Source organism: Bombus pyrosoma, linkage group LG17, assembly GCF_014825855.1.
Source record: "Bombus pyrosoma isolate SC7728 linkage group LG17, ASM1482585v1, whole genome shotgun sequence".
In the NCBI taxonomy this organism is placed as follows: Eukaryota; Metazoa; Arthropoda; class Insecta; order Hymenoptera; family Apidae; genus Bombus; species Bombus pyrosoma.
This window is the reverse complement of record NC_057786.1, coordinates 4,606,841-4,616,782: the sequence shown is the minus strand read 5'-3', so window position 1 is coordinate 4,616,782 and position 9,942 is coordinate 4,606,841. Positions and strand designations below refer to the sequence as shown.

Sequence of the window (9,942 nt, the reverse complement as noted above, 5' to 3'; positions counted from 1 at the left end):
TTTAATTCGTGAAGGTGGATAGCGTTTTAGCTCGCAACTGGTAAATAAATTCCACTTTTCGGCTAACCTACTGTGCGTAGGGATACTGGCACGAGAGAGGATTAAAGTTGTTGAAAATGAATAATTATCTTCGATACACTGGGTTTTTATTTACATCGACTCGATTATATTATTATTGACAAAATTTATCTTTATCTTACGGGTATTCGTTATTGTAATATATGGGCTATGCCGCCCGTGAAGAGTAGGGATGTGGTTCTTCCGGTTGAGGTATTCACGTTCTGGTATCGGCGAGTTACAATGCGAATAACATGCTTGCGTGTGGCATCGATCGCTCTTAATAGTAATACCGGTTAAATATTAAAGCTATCAATCGAGTGAACTCGGACAATTTAATTTCGGTAAATTAACTAATTTGACTAAATTTATAAACTGTCAATTAAATTTTATTGGCTGAGGACCAACTTTCAGTTGGCAGGATAACTTGTAGAACGTTGAATAACTATTGGATGCTACTAAGTTTACTCTTGATGCCCTTAATTATACAATGTTAAACACTTGACGCGATTGTAAAAGACGCGACAATAGACTGACAGCACGACGGCGACTGTAAAAATTAGACTCCTTGCTCTAAGTGACAAATTATTCCCATGAGAACGCAACGCGGCACTCTTCCTTTCTGCAGTTATTTCTAAGAAGTCCTTGTTTGATAATAAAACTATTTGCTAGCAGTCTGACACGCCGCATTCTTCAATGCTACGGTGTGGTGTGACTACTTATCTTTGTCGAGGTTTCATATAGAATGCTTCTGGAAACTTTCATGCTGATGCTAATGGGAAGGTTCAAGACCCCTCCGCTACGCGTGCGTACGTCGGAGCGCATCAGCGTGCCAGAGCGTCGGTGGGCATCTCATTGTTCTGCCGACTTTCGCCCGTGTAGCACGCGTTACTTCGTGTATAAGGTGTTTTTTCAAATTGTGAGAGTGTTTTATCGTAAGTTTAATTTATTGTTTTATGGAAAGTGGCGTGAAATGGTTTTACGTAATGCGTGGTTTTGACGATTTCCTTCGTTTTCCTCTTTCTTTTTATCGTTTTATCGGTTTCTGGATAAACAGCTTTTGCATGCTGAGTGTTTGTTCGTTATTTTATTATCCGTCCATATTACGCGGATTTCGATCAGTATTTCCATATGATCGCTACTTTCGGCATTTTATCTTGATTTGATTTATTGGTATTTTACGTTTCTGCGAATATAGATTTCATTGAGTTTAAAGGTTCGAATTATGGACGCGGAAGTATCCTCCACGTCAGATGTTCCCGTGCGAGCTGTACAAGTATGTGTTTTTATTTTATTTTGAATTCGTTCTGGTTCGTCCGTCGTTTATTCATTCATTTCCTTAAACTACGTGTATTGTTCCAGCGCAAGGGGAAGAGGAAGCGACGTAAAAGATACGTGAATAGTTCAAGAAAACGTGGTCGACGCGGGGGTGTGGAGCGCAGCGAACGAAGGTTGAAGAAGCTGAAGGAGTTGCTTTCCACTCAGGTTGGCACCGCGGCCCCCTCATCGGCGTCATGTCCCGACAACTACCCAATCGCTGATCCAACTCCGTCTGACAAAGACATCGTCGAGCCTTCACCGAGCTCTCCTCCCTTCGAGGTCCTCGATACCGATAACCGTGCGAAGATCCGCCCGCCTGAGGATGCTCCCGCCGAAATCCCGGAGGCCCACATGCGCCACCATTCCTCTGGTCAGGGGCAACTTCCCTGTCGCTGGTTCCTGCATCCTGCGACCCGCACTTTCTGTAGCGCGAAAGTAGAGTTCATAATTTCTTTCAAATCAAAGTAATTTAAAACGTTTGTTTGAAACCGTGTTTACAGTATTTGAAGTGTAAATTGCAGTTAAAGCGGCTAAAAGCTATATCTTGCGAAAACTTATCCAACTATGTATGTTTTTATAGCGATATTAAGACAATTTAAATTGTAAACAAAGTCGGCGGTTGAATAAACGTTGGGAATCCTGCCAAACATTTTCAAAACAAAGACCGCGACGTTTTTTCATCTCCGAAAGATATAAATGTAGCGACTCAGAGAAGTCAGTAACAATAATTACCGTTCGTCTATCGAATATCATTAATTAATTACCGTTCATCAAGCGAATAATTACCATTCGAAGTGTTAGTTATCATTTTGTCAACCGAAGAATTTTATATCCGTCAGTCTGTCAGTCAATTGTCAATATCGGAATCGTGTAAGATTTGAATAAATCATCACATATTGTTAATTCACTTTCGAACAACTTTAATCCTCTCCCGTGCCAGTATTCCCGCACATAGCAAGTTAGCCGAAAGTGGATCTTATTGCCAGTTGCATTAAACGTCAGTTAACGCTACCTTCTCGTCGGCAACTAAATAGAACGTAACATGAACAAACTTCGTGAGATATATCCCGACGTTCCCCGTCTCAATTTTGATTTTGTTCAATAATAATATTTCGCATATCTATATATATATATATATACATGTTTGTGTCAATGCGTCAATCATTTCATTATATATATGCATTTAGGTGTATCTATATTTGTTAGTTTATTATATATTTTTCATGCAGCATATACATATATATGTCGGAGATGAATGGACACCGGAGCCTTTCCTTTGAAATTGTGGGACAATCCTCTAATACTTTAGCCTAGATTCTATCATAGCCGTAATTAAGCAATTGTTGTCATTCAATCCGATTGTATTTGTTCGAGATTTGCGATAGTGTGATAGGATTAGGCTCGAGGTGACACAACTGGTCGCCGAACGTAGCCACGGTCACGGGATGGACGTTTTGCCTGACGGATGTGTGGAGTGGTTGTATGGTTCTCCCTAGAAATATAGTTGTAGCGGCATACGGCCTCGAGAACATATCTAGGCACGTGTGATTTTGCCTCGGAGGTGTCGATATAATGGGACACACGTTGTATTAATAATCAAACTCCAGGCAGAAGCTCCCTAGCAACGGCGATTGAAACTTTCTCGATGTTTCCAACCAGTATATAACGAACGAACGCGATCGTAAAGAGCGGAAAATTTTCATCGGTCTATTATTCGTGCGATCGCCTTGGAAAGTTACATATCGAGCAGTATATACCGAGCGTCCCAGAGAACGTATTTTCTGCTTCAAAGTATTTTACGTTTAGTAAAGGGTTATCCCGTTGACCGTGGATTCGTTATCGAACCCAAGAACATTGTCAATAGCATCTCGCGTGTCTAATTATTCGTCAAACTCTGTAAAAAGTCATATTTATACCTGTAAATATAATCTCTGTTGTACAAAACTATGGCTAATTCAAATGAAGAATTGTTACGCGCCCTCAATTCTAACGATAACCCGACATATATATGTCGGAGATGTAGAGACATCGAGCATTTCTTTTGGAATACTTGGGCTCGAGGTGACGTAACTGGTCGCTGAACGTAGCCACGGTCACGGGATGAACGTTTAACTTGGCAGAAGAAGTTCCGATATTGACGGACACGCTGTATTAACGGACAAGTCCCGGCCAGGAGCAATGTCGGTTCTATGCAGGACGGCCTAGCAACGGCGCCTGGAATTTTGTTGATATTTCTAATCAATATGTAATTGACAAATGAGATCCAGGCAGTCTTTTATTGAGATCTCCTTGGAGAGTTTACGGATATCGGGAAGTCAGTCTAGAAGATACCCAAAGATAGAGCTAACGTAATTTGCGATACAGAGAAAATACAAACTATTGTACAGAGTTTCCCGTTGATCGTGGAATCGTTTGAACCCAAGAATATTGTTAAAAGCGTTCGTTAAACTAATTTGTTGTTAAACCTTGTAAAAGCTATATCTGTTCGTGTTAAACAATTTAAGTGTAATATAATTTAGTTAAGTTAAATAATGGATAACCCAAATGAAGAATTAATACGCGCCCACAATTCAAAAGATGATTCAACACAAAATTCCAACAATAATTCGACATATATATTTCTTTATGCTTGTTAGATTATTAGTTTGTCTTGTTTAATAATGTAAATTTCTTGTATTCTGTAGATTCCATATTTGTTAAGTCATTAAAGTATGAATTTCTATTGTTCCATTCATTTCCCATGCTATTATGTCGTATGTATAATCGTTCTTATTCTTGATTCATTTGAACGGTTCACGGCTCGCGCTGCATATTTTCCATATATCTGTCGGTTTATTAATCGGTTTTATTTAACGGTACATATTTTATATTTTATATCCATATATACTTGTTAGTTTATTGATCGATTTTACTCAATATATTTTCGTGTTTCTTATATATACATATATCCTTATTTTGTTAGCCTATTAATCGATCTTATTTAATAGTATTTTTATATTCGTATGTGTCTATATCTTGTTAGTCCTTTATTAAAGTGTTTTATTTTCGTTGTACCGTGTGTTCGTTTCGTACGTTCGGATCGCCACTCGTGCTATTCGCATGTTGTAGCTTTCGCTTCTCGTTACGGTACATGCGGAGCGCGGAACGCGACAATGCGTAAGATAAAATTAGTTGTAGGAGTGCCAAAAAACTTTGAGCAAGGACAATTAAAATGTGGAACATGCATCCAAATAAAATGCACAATTTACCCTTCCAAAATAATCGTAGTAGAGCACGCGAAATTTTAGAATCAGTACATACCGATTTAAATGAACCTCATAGTAATACCGGGTATGATGGATCAAAATATTTCTTAACATTTATAAACTACTACTGAGTGCGCATTGATTTATACTTTGAAATCAAAAGGTGCAGTTTCTAATTGTTTCCTTGATTATATAAACAAAGTTGAAAATCTTACTGGCAAGAAGATAAAAAGACTAAGATGCGATAATGGAAAAGATATATACAATTTAATAAGGGAAAAGGGAATTTTCGTAGAATTATACCTACGTTATGTTCACGAGTTAAATAGAATATTGAGCTATAATACAACAATCGTGAATTCTACTTGATGCTTACTACATGATTCGAAGTTGAATATTAAATATTGGCCTGAAATAGTTAGAGCTGCAGCGTACTTAAAAAATAGAATCATTACGAACACATATGAAAATAAAACACCATTTGAAATATTTTTTAAAAGGGAACCGAATATAAACAATTTAAAACTGTACGGAAGTAGAGTTTTCGTTTAGTAAGAGTACCTGAAATTAAAAGAAATTCGAAATGGGGCAGAAAAACAGACACTGGAATACTTGTAGGTTATGAAAACGTTGGATATAGAATTTTAGTTAATAATAAAATTATAATTGCAAGACACGTAGAATTTATAGGTGAAGATGAGAATTTAGTAGGTTTTCAAGGAGAAGATGAATCAGATAATGAACTGGGAACAGGTTTTGACGAACACTCTGATTCAAACAAAATTTATGAAAATGCAATAAATGACAAGAAGGTCGAAGAGGTTGTAATAAAAAAGGACAGAATGCTATTAAATAGGTTTTGTGGAGTTTGATATTTAATTCATTCGCACAGATTCAATTTTTACGTTCTGTATTTCACTACCACGTACAGCCATATGAATACACGGGATACACTTAGATAATTAACACGTGGTCGATGCCTAAGACAAAGGAGCGTCGTTAGAAGTCGTACCAACTTAGCATGCAGGAACTAGTGATCATACCAACCTAACATTTCCTCAACACAGAAATTTAAGTAACGAATCAGAAAGGAAACTTGGGGACACAGGAAATAATTTGAGAAGGTCAGGATGGAAAAGAAAGAAACCTCAAAGATATTTCATTTATGTGAATGTAGTTAGCGCAGACAGTCCTAAAACCTATGAAGAAGCTTTAAGTGGAGATGACAGCGATTCATGGAAAGAAGCAATGGATCGAGAAATGAATTGTTTACTCAAAAATAAAACTTGGCAATTAGTAGAGAAACCAAAAGACAAAAAAATATTAGATTTGAAATGGATATATACGAATAAATCTGATAATCGTAGGAAAGCGTAATTAGTTGTTCGAGACTTCCAACAAAAGGAAATACTGGAAGATTTATACTCTCCAGTAGCAAAAATGCAAAAGTTGAAATTATTATTATCTTATTGTTGTCAATATGGTTTAATGATTATGCAAATCAATGTAGAAACAGCATTCCTAAACGGAACTATAAAATCGAAAGTACTTGTGAAACAACCTGTGGGTTACGACGATAAAAGCGGGAGAGTATGTAAATTATCAAAGGCGTTATATGAATTGCGTGAAAGTTCAAGGGCTTGGTACGAATGTTTCGACGAGTATATGAAAAAATTAAGATTTCAAAGAAGCAAGACCGACTATTGTCTGTACGTGAAGTATGAGAGCGTTGATGTTATATACCTAATTATTAATTATTAATATGTGGAAAAAGTAAAAGAAAAATTGATGAAGTTAAAAACAAATTGTCAAACAAATTTGTAATGAAAGACTTAGGTGAAGTAAAGACTTACTTAGGAATAAACATTGAATATGGTTATAAGAAATGTGAGATGAGATTAGACGAAAGTAGTTATATAGAGTCATTAGCGAGACAATATAATATAGAAAATAGTAAACTATGTTTTACACCAATGGAACAAAACTTAAGTTTAGAACCCGTACAATCAGCCTGAGACGATATAAGATATAGAAATCTCATAGGAGCTTTATTTTATATTAGTACTGGAACGAGATTGGACGTTAGCTATAGTGTAAACTACTTAAGTCGATTTCAAAACTGTTACGACGGGACTCATTATAAATATGCATTGAGAATTCTAAAATACTTGTATTTGACTGGAGAATTAAAGTTAATTTACAAAAGAAATTTGAATGCTCAAGTTATTGATTGTTTCGTTGACGCTGATTGGGCTGGAGATAAAGTAGATAGAAAGTCCACTACGGGATTTATCATAAGATTTTTTGGAAACGCAATTTACTGGAAATCGAGGAAGCAAAGTAGCGTGACAAAATCATCAACAGCCGCCGATTATGTAGCTTTGTCAAAAGCAGTGAGCGAAATAAAATTTGCAAGGAAATTATTGAAAGATTTCAAAATAATGATCGAAACACCAATAAAGATTTACGAAGATAATTTTGGAGCGATTGCGATATCAAAATTTGGGAACTTGACGAAAAATTCTAAGTACATTGAAGTTCATTTCCATTTTGTAAATGAATGTTACGAAAGTAAAGAAATTGACATTATGAAAGTAGATTCAAAAAATAGTGTAACTGACATTTTAACGAAGGCTCTAGAGAGAAACAAATTTGAAAATTTTAGATTACATCTAAAAATGGTTTGATTGATTTATAAAAGGAAATGAATATGTAGCTAATGTGTAATATGTAGCTGTAGTAAATGAATTTTGTATGCTAGATTAGATTAGCCGCATTGTAGTCACGCACGTATGTGAATATGAGTGTATCGAAGTACGTGTGTGCACATCGTCTCGAATAACAGATGAATGCAACTGTTCCGCTAGTAGTGTGGTATAGAAGATGGTGAGACAAAAAGTATGCTGAGACGCGTGCAAATGTATATCGACGAAGATCCTGTAAATTATTTATTAAATAAATCTAAAACTAGTGTAATATAAATTCTAAGTGTAATCTTAGTGTCTCGTTACTTTTATTTCGGCGATTAAGATTCACAATTCTTAACACGAACAAACAAATACACACAAATATTATTGAACAAAATTAAAACCTAACCTAAGAATATCGAAATCGTAACAAGGAATATTCTCAACGGAATACATCCGTCGGAATACACTCGTGCACCAAGATCGTACGACAGGCGAAACCCCCCTTGTCTAGTGAGGTGATAATGTACGTAGGCATTCAAGATCTCTGTAGGAATTTTCGCAGGCAAACGTATTTTCGCGCAGTTATCGGTGATTAGAAATTCAACGGAGGATGGACATGGCGAGAGCCCTACGGTATCTTCGTCGGACAACGTCAAATCAATGAGAGAATTATATGGTACGACGTCGTTGCAGGTTTCACGACGTTGACCCAAGCAGAGAGGAATTTCTCAAACATACTCACTCTTTTTGTTCGCGGCGCCTTACCCCCACACTGCGTCCGCGCTGCCTCGAACCATTTTTTTTAAATCTCTCGATTCTTTCTCTTCCTATACTGGAAAAATACACAAAGATATATGTATCTCAACTACAGTTAAGCAAGGGACAAAATAGAAATAAAATTACGTACGTGCACAACCGAATTAGAAACGAAAGACGACGGTCCTTCTATACTCATGATCAAGAAAACTCGGAACGCAACAAAGATTATAGGCCCACGAAAATGCACAAATTCTTCAGGAAATTATACTAAAGAACACGGAGAGATGCGTGTTAGGAGCAGCGGAATTATATGATGTCCGCTGACACGCACCGCCTTGCGTTCGCTCTCCCCACCACAATATCCAGTAACGATAAGCATACAACGAAAGTTGAGAGACCACAATCTCCTCACGTAGCTTCGGCAGAGACGAACAACTGTCACGCGCCAAGGGATCCAGTATCGGTATCAGGAAAGTTAGGGGTCAAGTAGAGTATTATTCATCATTAGCGGAGAAAAGAAACCCCAACACTTTTGGAAGGACACCGGCAGAAACAAAGACCGTAGCAACCGCAGAGATAATTACGTGCCAAAATTCCGCGTTATCATGGGAACAAACCTTCACGTGACAATTATTCAAATATCCTATGACAGTTTTAATATAAGTAAGCGTAGTCACTTAGAGTAAAAATTCAGTCAGTTTTAATTGAGTAAAGAATTGGCCGAGAGTTAATATCAAGTTCAATTGAGATTTAGTTGAGTTCAGTTCAGTTAGAGAAGAGTTTAGAGTTTTAAAAGTCAGAGTTAACATCGACAAGTTAGACTTCAAACAATTATACTTAGACAGTTCGGCGCGATATTCCCAAAGTGCGATTGGCAATACATATAAGCAAAGTGAGAGTCTTTGACATTGAACATTCTCTTCGTCAATAATTTCGAATTTGTACTACATTTCCTACTCGAATAAAATTATTCGTTGTCTATTATTGTCAATAATCAATAATTATCGTTTAATCGGGCCTTTTTCGAGAATATTAAATATTTAATATGACAGTTCTAATTTGACAGTGCTAATTTGTCGTTGCGATTGAAAGAACCACGCAGGTTACGGTACCTTCGTTAATCGAAGACATCTATGGGTTTTCGCATTTCTCTTCCCACTGTTAGCAGAAATATCTGCTAGTCTTTGGGCAAGATTTACGAAGCCACATTGGTTTCCACAGAGAGCATTATTATAAATAACCTTTGTTCATATTAGATGCCAAAAGCAAGAAGGAATAGTAAAGGCAAAGACCACAACAGTAAGAAACGTGCAGAAGGTTGGTTTAAACATTAGTAACGTTAGCAACCGAAATTAAAAGAGGGGGAGAGAAAAGTCAAAAAGAAATAGGAATAACCACAGAACAAACAGAAATCGCCAGTAATTTACGATAACGATAATTATCCTTGTTTTATAAACTACATAGATAATTAATATCAGAACTTTGTTAATAAACATATAACAAAATAGATCGAATAAATCACAAATTGAGAAGGTATAGAAAATCTCTACTTATTCCAAGAGAACTTTAATCCTTCCTATGTTAGTACTTCTGCACATAGCGGATAGCTCGAAACTGATAGCTGGAGTTCAATTAGCAGTCGCATCGATACGCTAGTTAACGCTACATACGGTTATATCAATGAATTAGAATAATAACAAGAATACAACCGTTTGAAAATCCAAAATGGTGCCGCGCTTTAAAAAGGTGCCACAAGTTTTTGAAACCATTCCATTCAGTCGTTTGCTTCGTTTCAAAAATTAACAAACGAGAATCGAACTAATCGAAATAGTTTAACGACTATTTCTGACGACAGCAACTACCATTTTGAT

The 9,942-nt window shown here is 36.6% G+C and overlaps 1 protein-coding gene across 2 annotated transcripts; it reads left to right on the top strand.

Annotated features, from left to right (window-relative positions):
* The first annotated feature begins 919 nt into the window (after positions 1-919).
* Positions 920-2,351, top strand: LOC122576930. Of its 2 annotated transcripts, none has more exons than XM_043747845.1 (3): positions 920-992; positions 1,274-1,333; positions 1,420-2,349. In XM_043747845.1, exons 2-3 carry the CDS (start codon positions 1,283-1,285, stop codon positions 1,843-1,845), a joined length of 477 nt encoding a protein of 158 aa, XP_043603780.1. In that variant the 5' UTR covers positions 920-992; positions 1,274-1,282; the 3' UTR covers positions 1,846-2,349. The 2 variants fall into 2 exon arrangements, with proteins under 2 accessions (XP_043603780.1, XP_043603781.1); XM_043747846.1 differs by having other exon boundaries at positions 943-992; positions 1,256-1,333; positions 1,420-2,351.
* Positions 2,352-9,942: the final 7,591 nt, after the last annotated feature.